Here is a 22,669-nt window from a genome sequence, read left to right on the forward strand (position 1 = left end):
AACCGATTGAATTATACTTTTAATGAAACCAGTTTAATCTCGTAAAGGTTTTCATGGAATAGGTATACGAAGGTTTGTTTCTATAAGTTTTTTTAAATCAATTTTTCTGTAGGCTCTTAAATCTTAGAACCCAATCCATGTAAGTGTAAACAGTAAATCTAGACTAAATTATTTGTTAACTAATTAATTATATATGTATATATCGGGTTTCGAAATGTTAAGTGATACAAAAATGAAACAAAAAAGTTTTTTTTTTAGTTTTTTAATATTTTTTACACAATTCGTAGCATTCATAATGCCGACACGTTTCTTCCGCATCGTCCCGTCAGCGTTTAGATATTTTATGTTCGATCAAATTGTTCATGTAAATAATACATAATACGATACAACGTCAATAATTATACAATACAAATATATATGTAGAAATTTTTTATTAAACATATTTTCAGTTAAGTTGAGACGCTGCGAGACGTGAATTTTTCGTATTAGTTTCTATATTTACAATACTTCGTGACCTCCAAACTCAAATTTATTGTACATATACATATAATAAAGAGAAAATCAAAATAAAATTCTTCAATTCATACATTAATACCTAATAACTACTATTTAAGACTTTCCTCTTAATAAAATATATTACAAGGATTGCATTAACAATAATATAGGAGAGTAACAAAGTCCATTGATGATATCGTATAGTTTTTCATGTCGAAATCAATTTTTAATACTGAAAATTTATTGAAAATAAACAGTTTTTACATAGAGAAACGATTTATTGATGTTTATTTACAAAAATTAACAAATATATTTCTAAAAACTGTATGCGTTGCGTTTGTTTCTGTTATCGTTGTTTTTTATTTACTATTTCCTATCCGAATAGGCGAATGTATTATACCATTCAACCTACGGCAATTTGTGATCTAATAAACAAAAACACATTATAAGTAACGTAAATATTAATTGCAGTAATCTGGTTATTTTTATTTTATTTTTTTATTAATCATTATTACTTTATATATATATATTTTATAAATAGAAACAAACGCAGCGCATTTACAAAGAATCGTGGTTACACTAGAATAAAGCTTGTTTCGGATAACTTTTCCGAATACGCAGTTAACCGTAGCTAATACCATTTTCAAATTTTTTATTCATCAAATTTTAAAAAGCTCCATTCGTATACTTGGCTTAAGGCTGGTAATTATATATTACCCTTGATTTCTTGAAAAGACTAAAATATCTCTTTTGGTTCCGTGGATAATACACTATATAGATAAATATAAAATACAGATAACAAAATAGTAAAAGTAAATTTTTTTTCATCACGACAACCCCACGGAACTTATTCGTTGTCAAAAAACGCGCCACGCACCTGTCAAATTCAACTGACGTAATGAATTCAACTTAAATTTTGGCGCGTTTTTAGATAACAACATCAATTTCACATGACGTGACACGTTTAAAATTGTATACTCGTATTTGTTTGTGTTATTGAAATACTACATTACTGTAGCGTCTAACGTGATTTTTAAACATTAGATCTTCTTTAAAGTAGAAGGCAATGTCAGGTATCAAGACAAAATACAGCTAAAAATCTCATCGTTTTCAACATTGTAAAATATCATTTAATTTATCGTATACGTTGGTTGCAAATTGTGCTACATTATTGAACACCAAGGCAAGGTGAAACTATGATATCCAATACCAATATATAATAAATATATACTATAATATAATATATATATTTCGAAGATATGTAGTTTACCTGTAAAGCAAAAATCTAAAACTGGTTAATCAAAATATTCTCCGTGCAAATTGACATTTCCTTAGACGTACGTTTTGAGCTTTACGATCGAATTAATTACTGTTTGCGTTTTGTTGTGATTAAATATTTAAAGTAAACGATGGTTGATCCCAATGTACGTTGAGGCCGTACGGAGGCGATGTACTTAACAGCGGCACTCGGCCTCGTCTCACTTCAATTTGAATCAGCCGGTTACTTCAGCCACTATCCTCAATCGTATGTCCCGCAGAAAACACAGAAAACAATCTATTCAACTACAAAGACAGCGATGTAAAACAAAACCTCAATTTAAGACGTCCGCGTCCAGTACTTCCAGTGATAGGTACAACTTACAACTAATTAATTATTTATTTATATTTACGTAATAACAATACACAATTAGCTATAAATATTTATACGATAACTATCAAACTGTTTTTTTTTATTGTTACATTCCTCTTTGCTCCTATGTTTCCGAGTGATAAAACTGCATTATTTATATAAGATGGTCACAGTTGTATATTACAGCGTCCATAGAGTCACTTCGCGTTAATTTACATTAATTTAAACATTAAAGTTGACTTTCAATCTTAATTTAGGAGATCGTATACTGTTTCAAATATTACAAAATGTTTCGCTTTATGTACATTTAGCATCGTTCTCCTGTTTATTCGTATCACGTGTGCGCAAGCGCATGGGCCGCGCGGGGCGGCTCGGGCGCCTTGTTCGTGTTCGCGTATTCGGCCTCGGCTCGCCCGACTAAGGCCGAACGATGTGTCATTCATATCTGAAAAGATAATCATTTTATTAGAATTATATTATTTATTATAACATACAACATATATACATGAATTTAAGAATCGGTTTATGAACACATTGTCTTATAATTTATAATAATTAATAAACACGTTTTATGTAGACCGTTTAGTCTACATAAAACGTGTTTATTAATTATTTCATATTTAACGAATCGTCATCAGTAGATCGCTTATGAATAACTAGTAAAGGACGCTTACGAATAACGTCTCGTAGATAATTCTATGCTCCGTAAGTAATACGAATCATTGAATATCATATGGTATTTATTAATGTTCAATTAAAAATAATACTCACATGTACAAGTGCGCGGATTAAAGATGGTGGCCGTAGTACTCGGCGGGGTAGTGCGCGTAGCCCTGGTGGAAGGCTGGGTCGGTGGGAGGCCTGTGCATCATCTGTTGCCCGTCCATCATGTAGCCCATGGTGGCCTCCGGGCTGTACGCGCCGCTGGGACCCGCGTGCGGAAACACTGCCGGGTAGAAAACTGCATGGTTAATTAGAACTGCTCTACGTGTTCTGCTTTATCATTATTTTTTCATATTTAAATGAATAAGTCTCAAAAGTGAAATACCGTTTGTGTTAAAAACGTTACACGTAGAAACTATTCAATTTGTCCTTGGAAATTATGCATAAGGAGTTCTCACTTATATAGTATGATATATTTGTACCATAAATTAATAATTTAAATATGATATCTAAGGAAAAGGTTATGTTACCCCATCCTCCCCGCTGGGTACACGAGTAGTGTTCAGGAAGTAACATGTTACAAGCACTTACAAACGACTTATGGGAATGAATTTATATAAGTTAAGCATTTCGTTACAAACCAGCACTATGGTCATCATTGTAATAAATAAATATGTCAATATAAAAATTAATATTACTTTAAAATAATTTTAATTAATGATATAGGACTGTATATAATATTTACTGTATTATAAGTGTATTTGTTATATTAGAAAAATTCGGAGATTGTGACATTTCTGAAATGTCCCATTGTTGAGCAAAAGCCTCACCTTTTCTTGGTCTCGAGGTTTATATCACGTTGCTTTAATGTTTGTGGATACACATATTGCAACATTTTATCCAACACCAGCTAAGCACGAAATTAATTATACACACAAATGTAAACTCATTGGTTGCCCGGATTCGAAACCGCAACCATCGGTTAATAGTCACGCTTTATAACCACTGGGTCACCTCGGCTCTTAGCCACATAGTTAATATAAATAAGAATGCCAGCTTTATGTATAACATACATGTAAAGATTGTTATTGTGCGCCAATATACGATTTCCTTTATAAAATAAGTTTTCCTATACGCAATAAAGCTGACAGTAAAATTAGTTTTGTCGACACGAAAAAAATACCTAAAAAAATAACGCTCACAATTGTCAAGTTGGGCATCGAATCCGCTCAATTTTACCACAAAACTGTTATGCCTTCCGATCGCAATATATCCAAGGGGATTATCAATCGTAAACTAATGGTGTTCGTCCATTATTGACGCCGATTTCCGTCTTCCTCGTGGGGCCTTTATGGTGGCACGCGCCATTGCTTCGTTCGGCACAAACACGGACTAATGTTGTGATCGGAATGACTTTTAAGAATAGGTTTTTTAAGGAATCCACTGGTGTGGTTCTCTGATATCGATATTGTTACTAGTTGATTTCTTTTATAATATTAAAACTTTTGTAGCAGGAGATTAGTTGAACATTATTGACATTTCTTACAATGCCAATTTCTAAGGGCGTTTGGTGACCACTTACCATCAGGTGGCCCATATGCTCGTCCACCTTCCTATTCTATAAAAAAAAAAATAATGTCTTCTTTATTCGAATGTCAAATCAACAATGACAGAAAGAACGAAATTTTATCAGTGTTTAACTAAACATCACTTGAGCAACGTTAATACCGTAAATCTTAAAATAATAATTTGTTTTTAGTAATGATATTTAGAATAATTTATAAAACTTTATTATAATAGTTTTAATGTTATTAGTCGTCTAACCTATCACACACGTATCCCATGAAGCTTTAAATTCTCAAGAAAAGGTATAATTTATTCATCCATTATAAATTACATAATTAACTATAATCTGTTGGAATTCATCAAAAGCCAAACATTAAGTGCGCAATTAAAAACATGTTCTAAAATTATTTTGACAGTTATAATATACCTATATTTATTATATTGTAAGTTATAGTACATAAACCAAATAACTCATAATATAATGTTATACGCGAGGAATTATACAGCTTACTACATTTTGTACTTCACACATAATTTAAAGATGAAAAAATATGAAAATCAGTATAAATAATAAACAACAATAATTCTAATAAACAGTGCATTATATTTTTTGCCGATAAAATACAATACTTCATCCGAAGCGAAGCAATTCGAAAAAGTGGTAATTTTTTCTTTTTAACAGCGCTACAGCGCTTTTCCTCCGCTGCAGAATATTAATGCGTTCAGTACAACAATCGCCGAGAGCGCTACGGAATCTTATTTTTTTAGGGTACCCTGGTGGAAAGGTAAAAATAGAAGTGCTTACTCGTACTGGCGATTACTTTGCTTTTAATCTTATTGCCTAAAAGCTTGCGAACTACGTGAACGCTATTGAAAGTATAGTCTTGTACTAACACTGTTTTGAAATGCATTTGTTGAAATATTTGAATTGTGTACAATGCTGTATGTCCGTTAGTTTATATACAAAAAAAAAAATGGTTTTACTGAAGATTAAATACATTAATTGTAAACTAACCTTTAATTGTCCATATGAAATGAATTATTTCGTTCGTTTTAATTTTTAATAATATCATTTCACGCTTGGCTTATAGAAAATATTACAGTACGGGTAATTCATAAGTGTTTTAAGTAGCAGTTCGAATCGGTCACGCGATCACTTCATGCGCTGTTTAATAATTAAACTTGTTTGTTATATATATATAATAAAAATAATTATCACGTACATAAAATTTTATTATCATTACAACAAAACCTTGTTATGTTTTTAGATTTAAAATAATTTTACACTACATTGTTTTTGCTTATTTTTTTAATTTAATTATCGTTATCTTAACGTCAAAGATAAAGATCTAACTTTAAATGATTTTACATTGTATGTTTTTTTTTCATTCATTCGTTCAAATCGTTGATGAAAAGAGCAATAGTGCATAACCTAGGCTAAAACATTGAAGACGAATATTATCGCTCACTAAATCATAGTTTCCTGGTACCGCAGCCCCATGCCCGGGGACTTGTTATTGTTTCCTGCTCCTCGAGCACGGGAGACACGGCCCACTTGCTCTGAGGATGTCATTTTTCTCTTTTATAGATGTGGAAGGCAATTTAGTCTTCAAATCTCGTATTTCATTAGTTTTAAATTAAAAAATAGTCATAATTAGTATAATTGCGGTTTATTACGTGTTCACGCGAAATTCAAAAATGTTATACTGATGTCCTTTTGGTATCATCGTTAATTAAGTATGACATTATCTCGGTAATTACGGACCGATTAAGTCTTGCCGAGAAAGTTGCGGTCGCTCTAATGATTCGTTAAATTAATGTTAGCCATGATCTTATTCGATATTAAAATAATGGTTGAAATTATCTTTGTATATTCAACTTTCATACAAATTCAATCATCTTAAGAGCCGTTATAAATAAAGTCCGTATAATATTCGCCTATTCCGCGGAATATTGTTTCGTTCATTGTCTTAAGTACAAGGGCGACAGACTTTTGGCGGCGCTGTTGCACTCTAAAACAGGCAGGGTATAAAGCAGGGGCAGAATTCTAAATATTCCCGGCGGATGCCGCCAAGTTTGCCGACGACGGAAAATGGAAAAGGGAGGGTAGATGGAAAATTGTTTTGGCAATCGGCTGAAGAAAATGGCCACCGCATTTCCTGCGGTCAAGCGAGCCAGCAGCTTTTCCAATCGCCTCGCTGTTTATGTATTCCTGGTGCGTACATCTTCACTGCAGGACTTTAGTAGTGTATTTTTTTTTCTTAATGATTTGTCAATGTTTCTTTGTGGCTGCGAAAAGCATTTTAAGTGTTTTATTTGTAAGCAGCAGTTGTTTTGTTTTACGTATGCCAACATTATTCAACGTATCTCTTGTATGTTGAAAAAAGGGGTCGACATTTATTTCGTTTCTACGTTTAAGTTTAAAACATTTCTAAGTTTTAAAAATTATTAATCAAGATAATAGAAAGTGTACTACGATAAACTGTGAATATTTATTTACACCTGCTAATAGGCGTGCTTTACAACTTCATTAACCATCCGATGTGCGTGGTTCCGAACGAATTTCCTTTGATGCACTCTCCGCCAGTCATCATTACAGAACTCGCTAATGAGTCAATAACAGGCGTGTTTTACGTTTTTAATAAACTGCTGGCCGTCAGTTTAATCCGCGAAAAGCTGGATAAACGATTGGTCGGAAATAGTCGGCTGCACGAATTGTAATTTACAGACTCGACCGGTAATGGCGACGCATCAGAGTGCAATTTATGCTCTTATAATAAATTCATTAGCTTGCGGAGTTTGCGTGCGGTGTCGATGTGTGCGTCGACAGGTGAGCTGGTAGTCATCGGACGTACCTAGATAGCTTGTCACAAAGGTAATGGTTGTTTCGAAGATTAATTACGGCTTCTATATGTATTCATTGAGGATATTTTACATCGTTAGCGTCACTGAAATTATCCTTCTATTAAAAACTGATAGATGTAATGATGATCGAACTGCTAATTGTGATGGTGACCAGACGACTCTATGAATGAGCATTCTACTTCATTCGGACGTGATGTAAAGCAATTACGACAGTTTGAAATAGTTCGTTGCGTTGTATCCAATGTTAACATTTTTTACTTCTGGAATTTGTTAATTATCAACATAGTATTTACTTTGCTTATATATATATTTTTTAGTAATTCTCGAGTATATTTAGATATAACACATTTTACAAATGATAGGCAATTTTTAGCGTAATATCTAATATGAGTGAAACTTCGTTCATATTAATATGTTACATCGTTCCAATTTCAGATATATCTCCGTAGCGGAGACAAAGGCGATCTAATCCCGTGTAGGCAAGTAGCACACATCGAGATAGGGTAGCAGCCGATTGTCGGGGGCGCGTGATGGATGGCCCGGGACGGGTCAACGAATTCCGACATTATTCTTTTTTACCCTTCTTTCGTCCGTTTGCCGGAGTAAGCCCTTTTTGCGACGTCCTTTTTTCCCCTGGAATTTTTACGTTTTATGGACTGTTACAATTACAAAATAAAAATGAAATTGCTCAGTAATTCCGTCTTGGATTGTTGAAGTTTCGGTTTTTGTTCGCTGGCCGAGTTCGGCTTTGTCGTTTGGACTTTTGGAGATATTTCTGGATAATGGAATAATTTAATCGCATCTTATTACAGATAATTTAATGGACGTTTGGTTTTTTAATTCAATTGTTTTTAAGATAATCTCTAGATTTACAAGTTGATAAGTCTTTTTGAGCGATATTTTGTCTGTTCATTTTTGAGGTTGACAATTCCCCGTTCGTGAAATAAAACGTGCAGGAAAAACCGATGCTTTCTCGAAAACATTTCGTTTTCACCGTGGGCTTAGGAAATTCGTTTAAATAGTGGTCAGTGGCGGCCGCTCTCTAGGGGTCGGTGCGCTGCATACTGTATGAAGGAGCAACTCGATTTTCGACTTCAAAGTCGTTTGACCATTGAATTTCAATTCACTACGTATCTGTTGAATATATTAGTTCTATTTTCGCTTTTTAACTACTCGCGACGCGTTGAATAGGAGATGCATCTTAAAATTATTCATTTGTAAGTGCTTGTAATTTTTTTTATATACTTTTATATATGTAGATCTATACCATTCGAAAAAAATATTTATATTGGTTTTGAAATAAAATAAATCCTCCCACTGTCCATGTTAATATAACAGCCTGTAAATGACACTGCGGTCGTAAGAGATTGTTTGGAGTTTATACCACCACGCTGGTCCAATGCGGGTTTGTGGAATACACAGGCAGATTTGCATTTGACATATGTAGATTTCCTCGTGATGTTTTCCTTCACCTCCGAGCACGAAATGAATTATAAACACAAATTAAGCAGCTAAAGGACAGCGGTGCTTGCCTAAGTTTTGAACCGAAAGTATGCGGTTTTCAAATGTTCTAGCTACTGGACCATCTCGGCTCAGATAGAAGAACCGAGAGGGTCCAGTCCATAGGTGATCCTTTATTTAATGGCAACACTATTAAAATATATCAGCCTTACTTATTAACGTTTATATCGATTAGTTAAACAATGCTGTCTTCTTCTTTCGAATGCCAAATCAATAATGACAGAAAGAGTTAATATTAATAAATAAGGCCGTATATCACTAAAATATGTTTTAATATTACAATATTTGTATAAGAAAAATGTTACCTGCTCGATTGGACTGGTCTATCATAGGTTGAACTATCCTACGTCTTGCGTTGATAAACCTGGAAAGAAAAAAATAAATAAATTTCATTTTAAAGCAGAAACTACAAATTAAATTTTATTGTTGTATATAAATAACCCAGTATTATTAAATTTCCTCAAATGTAATAATTTGAAATGTACCAGGAGCACATAACCCGCGAGCGAGTATTTGAAGCAATTACTCGCATCGGATAGGTTACGAGGTGAATAAGTAACAGCGCGGGCGCGGGTGCATTCCCAAATTAACTGTCACCATGAATTGCGCGGAGATAACCCGCCGCGCGCCGCCCGCCGATTGCTTTGTGATTCGATTAGTTTTTCGAGTAATTTTATCGAAATCATATTGTATTTCATTCGTTATAAATTTATATTATGTATTTATTGCATTTAACAATTTATTATATAATGGTCTAGTTTGTTTATAATAGTCATGATGTCATTATATTATTTAGACAATTCAAGTGATTCTTTTATAAACTGTGTATTAAATGTATTGTATCATTTTCATTTAGTCGATTTACAAACAAACACGTTTCGGTAAATTAAGTACGTTTCGTTTAGTAAATATAGCCGTTATTTATGCCCAAACACAGTTGCGTGTTATTTACAAATTATATATATTTATGTATATGTAAACGAACAAACGCTAACGTTTATTCCGTAATACAACTAACAGTAATGGAAACAGCGGTTTAACAGTGACCCAAAAGAGAATAAGAGGCATCAACGAACACAATGAACATTGGAAAATTATCTCCAATTTAAACTCGAAAGCGTAGCGGACCCTTCCATGGGCGTAATTACAACGAAACATGGCTACGGCTAGCGGCCGATGCGACTAATGTATTGTTAATATCAAGATTAGTTAATTAACTCTTCATCTGGCCGACCCGGTCTCGAACAACCCCGGCTCCGGAGGGAAAAACGCAAGTTTTACGCGCGGCGTGGGGCCAATTCCTTGTATTAATTTTGACAGTTAAAATTGTTATTACAGTGTTTCTGCGTTGCAATATGTTACAGTGACGGCTCGAGGTTCGGAGATTTATCGTGTTACGCTAATTGTGAGATTACTTCGTGGTGTTAATTTCTGTACGACTAAATTTAAACGTAAACGTGTAAATTTTTATCTAAAAATTGATTGAGATTGTTACTTCGTTATTTAAGCGGATCATATTAGCGATTGATTTTACAAATAAAAATAATAGAGATGTAGATAAAAAATAAATTATGCCACTTCAATAAGTACTACAAATATTACGCGAAGAGACCCCGAAAAAAATTTGAAATCGGTAAATACTGGTTCAAACGAGTTCCATCTAGTCAAGTTAAAAAATCATAAAACTAATATTAAGAAAACAAAACAGAATCAAATATCATTATTTATTTTCGAAACCCCATTAATAAGAGTCGACATGGAATGACGTCAACAATGAGCTACTGCATCCATATGCAACAATAAAATGACACGAAATTTGCATTTGTTTATCTCTATTATTTTATAATACATTAAACCGGACCCCAGATGGGGCCTCGTAAATCATAACACTCCGTTAATACCGGCGGCCGAAGGGTTGGGTGGCAAAATGGCGACTTGTAATTTCTTGTAGCTATCACTTGGAAGCTAAAAATGCGCACATGCCATGATTTATTTATTCCATATGCAAATGAGACTAATTGTAATGAGATTTAAGCGCTAAAACGTCATGAACCCTTCTGGTCGTGAATTATGTGTGTGTGTTCTCGTGCGGTTTTTATTTTTAAGTGCACTTTCATCAAGTTCAGCTGTTTTGTTAATTCTCTCGGCCTTTAATCACTGGGATTATAGCGTGTATTGATGAATTCAATAATGTGTTATTATTACTTGTAATTATAATTAAATAACTTACAGCAAAATATATCGAAGTAAATTTTCGTAAATTATATTACCGTATTCATTATTTTTATTACCGTGCAGGGTGTCGCGACAAATACGTAATGTTAATAGCATCCTCGAAGTTCATGATGGCCTAGTATCTATTATTATTATTGTCAGATTTTCCCGGCTTTCCCTGCCTTTTCCCTAAATAGGAAAAGTTAAAATACCCATTTAGTTCGTGGGACACGTCCGACAGGCTCTCCGGGGTTCTGGATCGAAGCTAAAATACAAGACGACGCTTCTAATAAAAGCTAAGCGAGGGCCCGAAGCGAATTAATATTAAAATCAAAATTATTGTTATTTTCATTGTATAAGTTAATATTTGCTAAAATTACTTGAACCGATATCATCAAGATGAGCAAATTTATCCTGTAATTAATAATAATTACAGGATAAATTTACTAATAATAATATTAGTGTTTATTTTTTTGCAATATTACATTTGAAAATAAACTCCTAAAAATTTTAATAATAAAATTATTTAAATCGATTTAAAACGAAATACATGTTTCTGCAATAACTATACATCTTCGGAAACTAATTTACGCTTCATATTTTGTATATAAATAATTATGTAAAATAATTCGATAATTTAATTCCGATATTTTAATGGACTTATTTTACATTAAATTATCATTAAAAAAAACTGTTGTTTAAGCAGTTGATGATCTATTTAATTTATATGTATACATAGCAATATTGAAAATAAAATGAATAAATTTTTTAAGCAATTCGAAATTGTTTGATGGAATTATAAGTAAAAGCATGTACATGTCTCACTGTTTGGCCTTTTCCTTTAAGGGGAAGGCTTGGAGCTTATTCCACCATGCCGCTTTACTATACGTGTATCCCAATATACATGTGACAAAATTTCATCAGATACACGTTTCACGATGATTTCTTTCACAAGCTCGATATGAATTATAAACATGCTCAAAGCATAGCTCATGAAAATTCAGTGGTTGTTTTGAACCCATGCTTGTAATTTAATATTAACATATTGTAAGCACTACGCCATCTCGGCTAATAATTTACGTGAAAATTATAATAAAGTCTATCCCTTAAATCTACAGCTTCTACGAATCTCGTCGAGGGTCTGAAACTGAGACGATAATAAAATTTAATTTCGTTTCCAAGTTTTTGGATTTTAATTACCTGAAAGCAAATTAAATAAGGGGGGGTTTGTGTAGAATTCCACGGATTCCAAGACTGCGAAGCGGAACTCCGCTAATTTATTACGGTTCCGCAGTTAACAGGTATTTCACGATAAATTGGTAATACATAAAGTTATATTTGATTGTTTTATTATATAGCAGTTATTGTTAATGGTAATTTAATAAATTGTTTAATAAAATTGTATGTACTAATTATATTATATTTTAAAGTATTTTCAAATAAAATTAAATTAAGTAAATCTGCGACTAAAATTAGATAAAACTGTTCTTGAATCGTCATATTATAAAATAACTGATACAGATATAAATGTTCTAAAAGCTATATATTATAATTAATAGCCAAATATATAACTTCATAATGTTTAATTGATAATTAGTAGTAATTATGTCAAAAATAACAAAAAACAAATGGTATTTATCAATAGAAAAATGCAATAAATTGTAGAGTTAGAATCAGCACGAATAGATCGCTCGTTTTAATTAAGTTAAATCATTGCATGTAAAATTCGCACTTGGTTGATCTATAAATAAATCGTTCGAGGCTTTGGTGAAATCTTTAACAGTTTCCATGTAGCTATTTTAATTTAATATTCTTACTTATATATTAAGATATATTTATACAAGTAAATAAAATGGAAGTGCCTGTGATTTAATATGGCAATTTTTGAGATACCAAATTGTCTTTTTAATAGGTTAGTTAGGCGGACGAGCGTATAAGCCATCTGATGGTAAGTGATCACCGGCGCCTATAGAAATTGGCATTGTAAGAAATGTTAACCATCGCTTAAATCGCCAATGCGCCACCAACCTTGGGAATTAAAATGTTATGCCCGTTGTGCCTGTACACCGGCTCACACCAAAACAGAACAATACCAAGTACTGCTGTTTTGCGGTAGAATATCTGTAAGAGGGTGGTACCCAGACGAGCTTGCACAAAGCCCCACCAGTATTTCTGTTCTGTCTATCTATCTATTCGTCTTGAGGTAATCTTCAAAACGGCTGAAATTTACTAATGTACTCGTAAATTACTAAATTATTATAAGGATTGTTCCAAGGTACCGTTTCATTTTTATTTCATCAAAATCTCGTCTATCAAAAGTTATAATTATAAATCTTTTAGACTAAACTTTATAATGGAAATTTTAGAATGATGATCGAGGGAGAAGGAGTGTTGTGTGTGTGTGAGAGGTGGAATGTGCAGAGCTAAGAGTTTAAATAAGAATAAAATAGAGTGGCTCAAGATGAACTCCTACATGTATGTATTAATATAAAATAATAAATAATTTATTTAAATGAAATCTTGCTTACCTAAGATATTATCTCAAGACAAATCCTACATCTTTACATTCATAAGTTGAAGCGGTAGTCGAGCGCTTATCTTGTATTTAAATATAGATTGCTTCTAAGAAATAGGAGTTTATAAAAGCCTCAGTGTTCCGGATCTTGAGCACAATAAACAGAGGCAGGTGGGCAGCAGTACCCCAAGCGATAAATTCTGTTTTTCCCTAATTAAGGCGTAATTCCGTACGGACCCGACTGCGCGTCTCCCTGAACTGCTCTCGACTATTATTTAAGACTCTATTAAATAGTTTAATATATATGTTAGGAGGTTTCTAATAATATACTTGACTAAAGTTATATGTTTTTTTTTTTCCAATTTATTACACTTCATATTCATTTTTCAAAGAATATGAATTGAATTTATGTTTGTGTTCTTTATCATTTCTAGTATCAAATTTGTAGTTGTACTTCACAAACAAATCCAAATAATTGCTGTTCTGAATACCAGGGAATGGGTGGTACTAAGCACACTACCATCAGCGGTAGTTTTATAGGATTTATTTAGTAAACTGGAATAAAAAAAATATATACATTTATATAATCGAGAGGCAAAATCTTATCAGAATTAGTTTTAAAGGTTTTTAATACAATAAGTATATTAATTGAAAAGCGATATGTCGAAATCGAAAAGAGAAAAATTAAAGGGATTTATTAAAAAAATATATTGAATAGACACCAATAGAATTCCTAATGCGAATTATAATTTACATTTGTTTTAAAATACAATTAAAATGATTTTAGTTAAGATAGTGAGAACAATTCAAATTACGAGCACGATTCGGCAAGGAAAGTTTTATCGCTGCGGGTCCGGTCCGGTGTCCGGTAATCCGAGCACCAGGGCGACATGGCTTATCGGAGTCGCCAAATGAAGGCATTAGTTTTCATAAAGCCGTGATAGTCCCAACTCCTAGGGCTGCGGCTGCGGTCTTACTGCTTGTTGTATTTCGACATAGGATACTGTGTTAATATTTTATTTGATATTTCATATCGTTATGGAATTATTAAACTTTCAACAAATCGTAATGTAGTCATGTAGGCGGATGAGCATATGGGTCACCTGATGGTAAGAGGTCCTCAACGCCCATAGATATAGGCACTGTAAGAAATGTTAACCATCGCTTACATTGGGATCGCAACCTTGGGAACTAAGATGTTATGTCCCTTGTGTCTGTAATTACACTGGCTCACTAACCCTTCAAACTGGAATACAACAATACCAAGTACTGCTGTTTTGCGGTAGAATATCTGATAAGTAGGTGGTACCTAGCCAGACGAGCTTACACAAAGCCCTACTACCACCGGTAAAAATGTAACTTTTTAATATCCCATAGCTGGACTAAGGCCTCCTATCCTTTTTGGAGAAAGTTTGTTGCTTATTCCACCAAGCTGTTTAAATGTTGTTGATTTTCATCCACATGAAGTTTTTTCATCTTTTTTCATCACGGGATGAATAACGAATCTTCAATCTTCGGTTAATATTCACGTGTTCTTACCAATGTGTCATCTCGGCTCTTCAACTTAACAAATATAAAAGTAAAGAGTAATTTTAAAATGACCTACCAAACAGTAAATTTACGAAGAAATCATAAAATTAATAAAAAACGGAACTAGTCAGCTGTAAGCGATGTTTATTGACGTCACAAACGAAAGGCAACCTTCACGCGATTATTGAAATAGTGGAAATGAGGAAAAACAAAACGTTACATAAAAAGTTACGACATATTAGCGAAGTAGCGAAATACGGTTACCGCATTGGGTCGAATCGACCGGCGGCAAAACATCGGGCGAGGGTCCCTATAATTCATTATTAGCAAGTTGTTTTTCCCGCATCCGTTTGCGGGTTACTCGCAAACTGTGGACTATTTCAAAGAGAGTTACGGCTTCGAATTTGGAGAAGCGTTCGTTCGCTACGTTTCAAAGTGCTGACACTTATTTTTAAGGGTATTTGAAGGATTATTTATTTCACTTAACGCGTAAGTATTACCGCGTCTTTATTGCAATAAATAAAGTAAAGTATTAAGATGATACAGCTGCATTACGGTTTGAACAATATTAGGACAGATTCCTTGATATGTTATGAAATTAAGTAATTATCAATTTACTCGGTGGTATGGCTTTGTAAAAGCCCGTCTGGGTACCACTCATCATATATTCTACCGCCAAACAGCAATAATTAGTATTGTTGTGTTGCGGGTTGCAGGTCGATGGAGCCAGTGTATCTACACGCACAAGGGATATAACATCTTAGTTTCCAAGTATAGTGTTGCAATGGCGATGTAAGAACGATTAATATGGCAAAAACTAGTTTAAAATAAATATAATTTCTTATATCCTAACGTTAAATAAAATATTATTCAATCAATACGACCGCTGCAATATATTTAAAACGTCACAATTATCAAGATTTGACAGTGAAAAACGCACAGATAAGTAAGTTGGTTATATTTAGTGGGAGGAGTTGCAAAATTTAGATAAATAATGTTGCTATTAATTATATAAATAATAATTTATCATGGCTTGGATCACGTCCATGTAGTGTTGGTCAGTGTCACGTTAATTTATTATCACCTATATATCAAATTAAAAACATATTTCTTTGTAAATAAATAATATCGTGCAGCGCCGGCCGTTACGCTCGCTTTGGCAACACTGCCCTGTAATCGTTTCAATTCATATATAAACAGAAATTATTTATTGATTTACGAGTTCTATTTTTAAATAAATCCTGATTTTATTTTGTAAATCAACTATAAAAGTTTACAGTCTTACGTATATATACAGTAAATTTATTTTTTGATGAAAATTTATCTTAAATTTGAAAACCGAATTACTAGATTTTCATGAGCTTTGATTGGTGTTTATTATTCATCGAAATTATAAATAAATCGCGAGGAAACCTGCAGGATGAAATTTCACAAATCCGCATCGGAGCAGCATGGTAGAGTTAGGTACAAATCTCCTAAGAAAAGAGAGGAGGATCTACCTCCTCTGTTTTGTTACTTTAATTTAATTGTTACTTTAATTTTCACTTTACTATTTTTAATTCATTATATTATTTACTATATGACGACGATGACGTGGTAAGGTAAAAGCAGTAAAGCTTTCCGAGTAACGGTGCTCTACACATACAATTATAGTTAATACTTGCATTGGTTATTATTTAATAAACAATGCAAGTATGAACTTGTTGTTTTATTGTTAATACTTGAAAAGCCGAGATGGCCCAGTGGTTAGAACGCGTGAATCTTAACCGATGATCGTGGGTTCAAACCCGGGCAAGCACCACTGAATTTTCATGTGATTAATTTGTGATTATAATTCATCTCGTGCTTAACGGTGAAGGAAAACATCGTGAGGAAACCTGCATGTGTCTAATTTCATTGAAATTCTGCCACATGTGTATTCTACCAACCCGCATTGGAGCAGCGTGGTGGAATAAGCTCCAAAACCTTCTCCTCAAAAGGGAGAGGAGGCCTTAGCCCAGCAGTGGGACATTAACAGGCTGTTACTGTACTTGCATTGTACACACATATACGAATGCCTACTTTGTGGAAATAAAAAAAAATTATTATTATTGTACAAACAAAAGATAAATCATATTTTATCTATGCTATCTTATTTCTATGTAGAGTATTTAAACCATAGAGCTATGGCTAAATCTCGAAGATTTGTTATTGAGCTCCGTGGGCTCCTATAAAGGGTGAATAATTCAGAATAGATGTTGTTGAAATCCTATAAATCCACTCCGGACAGACGGACAGATCTTGTTTTGATGACTTTGGGCGTCTTGGAAACTGACCAATTGATCAGAGGCTTCTCTTCCGGTAAATAATGTAAATAATATTATGTATCTACGCTTAATTCCTTTTTGAAACTATTTCGCAAACTGCATTCTACTTAGATGTATGAATTACAGGTAAGTATATTAAAGCCTCATATATATAAAAATAAAAATTTAATATAGCTACGGAAGAAGCAATAGAACGAGGATTATTTATTGAGACCATTTAAATTATTTTATCATTTTTCATTATCAAGTATTGTATTTAAAAAAAATTGAACTGTCGAAAATAAGCTTGAATGAACTTCAAATAAAATTGAGAAGGGATATCTCCTTGGAGATATACAACGCAAAAATAATGATCAACGTAGTTATATTTAAAAATACATAATAATCATATACAAATTAATAAACGCCATGTTGGAAGTCGGTTAATAAATAAATAGCAAGTAACAAATAGCGCCATATTTATATTGATCCGTTCATTACTTAGCCCTTGACGATAGACACTCGATGATATACAACCTCAGAACGATATGTTACAAAAACAAAACGCTATCACGAACAAATGCTTCTAATCCGCAGTCGGCCCCACGGACGATAAATTTTTTTCATGAAATCCGCCGGCCGCGTCGTCGCATAGAAACTGCCCTAAATCAGGCAATTATAGGTGTGACCAGTAAATTATTATAACCAGGGGATCATGAGTGGACTGGTTGGACAGCTACGAATATTGCCTATTGGAATTTTATTCGGAATCGTGTTAGAGTGCCTTTGTCTTCAGATAATTTTTGACACATTTTTCTTATAGCAACTATTAGACTTCACTCGTTTTCTTAGAATTATTTTATTATTATTATCTAAGGCTGTGAAAAAGTTTTACAATGTTTGTGTAGTAATAAAAAAAGCGGCCGATTTAATTTTTGAATAATGAGTAATTTTTTCACATTTTAAATTGTAATTTACCAGGGTAGCATAAATCGGTTGGTGATTACATCGACAAATGCTCCATTTTAAGGAGAACTCCTTAATCTGGCGCCGGTGGTAGTAATTACAGCGCGATATATCGTGACCCTTCAACCTTCGGCCTCATCTGCAACACATGGCTATGTGCTAATTGTGGGGGTAGTTTTTATTCCTTAATCAGAAAGAGTTAGACATACATGTGCTTATTCATTCTAACACGTTATTTAACTTTCTAATATATTGGTTATTTTGTTAGCAATGAATGGTTTTAATAAAGATCTTATCTGAGCCAATTAGTACGAAGGCATAAAACAACAGTAAATATTTCAAAACGTCACAGATGGTGTCATAATATTCCTGTGGGATGGGGCCTTGAAATACGCCGGGAAAAATATTTTGAAAGATAAATGGGACGGAAATAAACATAAGTGGTCATCAAAATATACATTTTAAGGTAAGACGAGATAAAAATAATAACAATATCATGCGCTTAAAAATTGTACGTGCGATTTGAGTAATAACAATATGTGCTATTTAAATGATTCCGCGAAAACATAGTTTACAGTAGCAATGATCTAATTTTTTTCTGTGATCCAGTCGAAACGTAACAGTTTACGGAGCTGTAATTTCGTGTAATATCTCAATTCTCATGGCTCAAGCTGACGGGGTCGCGGATACCCCATAATCGTGGTAATAGGCCGACCCGACGCCATGTTGCGCTGATTGCTTGACGAGTGTGCCGAATTTATTCCGCATTAAATATAACTCGCAAAGGGTTGAGGTGTGAAATGTTATTGTCGACGACAGATGCGATTTCATATAAACAAGATACTGAAATCTTAGATGGAGGGTTAACTTACGTATATAATTTTGCATCGATGAATTTAATTACATTTAACCCTTCCCTGCTAAAAGTCTATCTACCAACGGTAACTAAAATTTCTAACGAAATATCAAATATATAATTTGCATTGCTTTATGCAAGTACATAAAGTTAATATACCGTTGCTTATTGTTAACAATTTATTTCTACTTGGTTATACATATTATCTTTCATTATTTACATACGTATTAAATACCAGGATAGCATAAACGTGTAGCAAACGCAGCAACCACTAATGAGTGCGACAGCAGCGCTGTGTGGCCGCTGCGGCGGGCTCGCGAACTAATTTGCAGCTTGATGGATTGCCTCCACTGACGCAGCTCCACCGTTGTCTTGCTAGCCTGGTACTCTGCTAATTGCTATATGTAATCGATAAGTTCCTACTTTGTTCAGTATATGCACTTTTTTTTTGTTTCATTAGATAGATATCAATAAAAGTTACATAGAATATTTTTAGTTAAAAACCTTGTTATAATTTTTTTTTGTAGCATTTTACTTTGTGCAAGCACCTACCTCATTACATATTCTACCGCCAAACAAAAATACTTTTAGTAATTGTTGTGTTCCGATGACGGGTGAGTGAGCCAGTGTAACAACAAGCACATGGAACATAACATCTTCGTTCCCAAGGTTGGTTGCGCGTTCGCGATGTAAGGAACGGGTAATATTTCTTATAGCACTAAAAGGCGGTGGTAACTACCACTATTACCATCAGCGGCCTGCTTGCCAATTTGTCGGCCTAATAATATGCTTGTCATAATAGTCAGAGATAGTGACGTCATAGTAGTTATCAGATGCCTTAAACCCTGATTCTCGCGTGATTAATTTGACAAATGGTCACAGAACGCAACGGGACGTCGGTCGGGACGCAGGCATAGCCCGAGTGTCAAATGTGATTTTCTCTTTCTAATTTGCTTGGATCGTTAAAAATAATAATAAACCATGTATATAAGACATTCAACATTAAAATAATATTTTATTATTATGTAATGTGAATGATAATTTTTTGTATCTTTAAATTAATATTACATATATTGTATAATACATAATATATTAAAAGCACTATCGCGTGAGCTCCACCAGATGGCGTAACAAGCTAATGCACCTTTAGACATCGCAGGCGCCCATATTATTTGCATACTCATTAATTAAAGCCTTTATAAAATTAATTTAAAGATACGACGCAAAATAACTATGTTTGAATTTATACAAAATTATACTATTTCAAATTTAACTTTTATAAAATAAAATATTCATCATTTTGACTGAGGCAAAAAAAGAGGCCTCTAGCCTATCCAATAAGGGAGGGAGGCAAATGCAGAAATATATGATAAACCTTTAAAACATTTTTAACCGATCAATCTATTTTAGTATTTCTTTATGTGACATTCACATGTTTATAGACACAAGTAGGCGAAGGCGTAAATAAAAAAAAAATAAGTTAAAAAAGAATGTACGTCATTCTAATGACAATATGAAATGACAGCTTTGCCACAGATAATGTGACATTTTAATTGCAGATGAAACATAGCGAGTGTTGATGTCGTGGTGATAAAGCGTTAACAACATAAATCATGCTACAATTAAGCCTTTAAAAAACATCAGATTCATAACTAAATGTCAACGATTAACGAGAAACACGGAAACGGTTAATTTATACCGGTTATTATTTAAAAAAAACCGGTATATTGGACAGCTAAAAGCGTTTAACGGTTAGATATAGAAGTTGATAATATTTGGATTTTTTTGAGAATTATTATTATATATAATGAATTAATATCGCAATGTTGTATAATATTAATAATTTGCCATTCTAATTGTGAAAAAAATTTTAACCGTTATCGTAAATCTATGGGGACGTTTTCATCGCACTGAAAAAAAACTGAAAACTACAAGATTCTATTACAATTCTAGTCTAAAGTATTTATTAAGAAAACTATAAGAATTGTTGCCAAAACAACTTTTGTGTATATGTATATGTGTTAAAGACAAAACATATGAAAACAGTGTAAAGAGAATCATAACGACTAGGGAGATCATGAACGTCGATAGCTATCGAAACAAAGGCCTCTATAAATAAAGGGCTAAAAATTTTAAGGAGCGCCCATTAGGGCCCTTAGTCGAGCCAATGTTGAATCAGAGATGGTTGATCACAATTGTTCCTGGCCAGCGAGAAATGTTTCAAATAATTGAAAACATTCGATTTAAAAAATATACACATAAGATCAGCAGATTAAAAAAAGAACGCGTCGATTTAACATCATTTGTAATATTATCATTTCAAACTTCGAATGACAAATTAACTTTAAACGTTATCTTATTTGAGTCGCTTCAAATTTAAATAAAGATCATCGAACACCGTTATTCATTAAACTTTTAAATAGGCACTCAAATAAAATGTAATTTGAAAAATTAAGTAAAATAGTAATTTGAAATATTTAGATTTAACGTAGATATTACACAAGCGGTGTTCATTTAACTATAAATACATTTTTTTCCTACATTTCGCTTGACAATTATTAATTGCTGTACGGTTCAGTTTTGTAATGAAAATTCCAAGCCGTTTGATTACGAATAGTTTCGTTTGATATTTTTTAATTAAAACCTATTAATCAGGTTTGGAATTAAAATATTTTGGCGCTTAATTATCATTAGCGTTAATTCAAAATTATGTTCAAACATGTGACACTAGTTAATATTACGTAAAAAACAGCCATATTTTGTGAGCTTCGATGAACGTTTTATTTCATTATATAAAACAAAATATTTTTGTAATTTTGTAAAAGGTTTTTATTAGTTCTAAATAGTTTTGATAATAAAAAAGGCCTATAATGCCATCGTAACGAAACGCAGGAGGATGTGACCGCGTCCTTTTGTCACAATTAATTTCCGGCGTTGAAATTGGCGCGAAAACTGTCGCGGCGCGCGGGGCGACCATGGCGGGAATTTTAATTACGCACTCGTATTCCGAATACCAATGTCGTCTTGTTTAAATTAAATATAAATTATACGCTTCTAGGCCTGCCTGCTCGCCTGGTATTGCGAATTGTCGACTAACAAACAACCGTTCCAAAATTAAGCAAGGTTTTCGTTATTTCAATTTATTTTGCTTACGTTGCGAAATAAATCCTAAAATTGTTATTTTATTTATGTTTCGTGTTCTTATTTACTTCGTACAGTCCAAAGAAGCTGAGAAACTTATTAATATCTTAATAAAACTCTGCAAATAGAACTCGTAACGTAATTAGGGGGCAGATAGAAGTTCGCGACGCAGACGGGTGCACTTCTTACAGCATTTAACAAACTTTGATAAAAAGATTAAGTATGACAGTTTGAAATATAGCCACCGCAGACGTTGGAAAAAAATAACAGTGCAAAAGTTTATCGGGCGGGGCCGGTCTCCATTGTTGGCAACTACAGCGAGTTAATTTCGAAAGAAACAGGCGAGGCGCAGGTGCTCCGACGCCCCGTTGTATTAATTTGAGCGTCTCGTCTAATGCCAACGTATGACTGCGTTACGGGAC

General features: G+C 33.3%; 1 protein-coding gene across 6 annotated transcripts in view; it reads right to left on the reverse strand.

Moving 5' to 3' along the window:
- Positions 1-255: 255 nt before the first annotated feature.
- The window catches only part of LOC126775891 (homeobox protein homothorax), a 258,601-nt gene continuing 236,187 nt past the window's right edge, over positions 256-22,669 (reverse strand). For 3 of the 6 annotated variants that reach the window (XM_050498054.1, XM_050498053.1, XM_050498052.1), the window contains 3 exons: positions 9,046-9,104; positions 2,897-3,071; positions 256-2,570 (listed from right to left, as the gene is read on the reverse strand). In XM_050498054.1, coding sequence (XP_050354011.1) covers positions 2,914-3,071; positions 9,046-9,104 — 217 coding nt within the window. In that variant the 3' untranslated portion in view covers positions 256-2,570; positions 2,897-2,913. Of the gene's footprint in view, positions 2,571-2,896; positions 3,087-9,045; positions 9,105-22,669 lie in introns of all 6 variants that reach the window. The other 3 variants (XM_050498050.1, XM_050498051.1, XM_050498049.1) reach the window with 1 other exon arrangement.

The sequence above is a fragment of the Nymphalis io genome, chromosome 19 (genome assembly GCF_905147045.1).
Source record: "Nymphalis io chromosome 19, ilAglIoxx1.1, whole genome shotgun sequence".
NCBI lineage: Eukaryota > Metazoa > Arthropoda > Insecta > Lepidoptera > Nymphalidae > Nymphalis > Nymphalis io.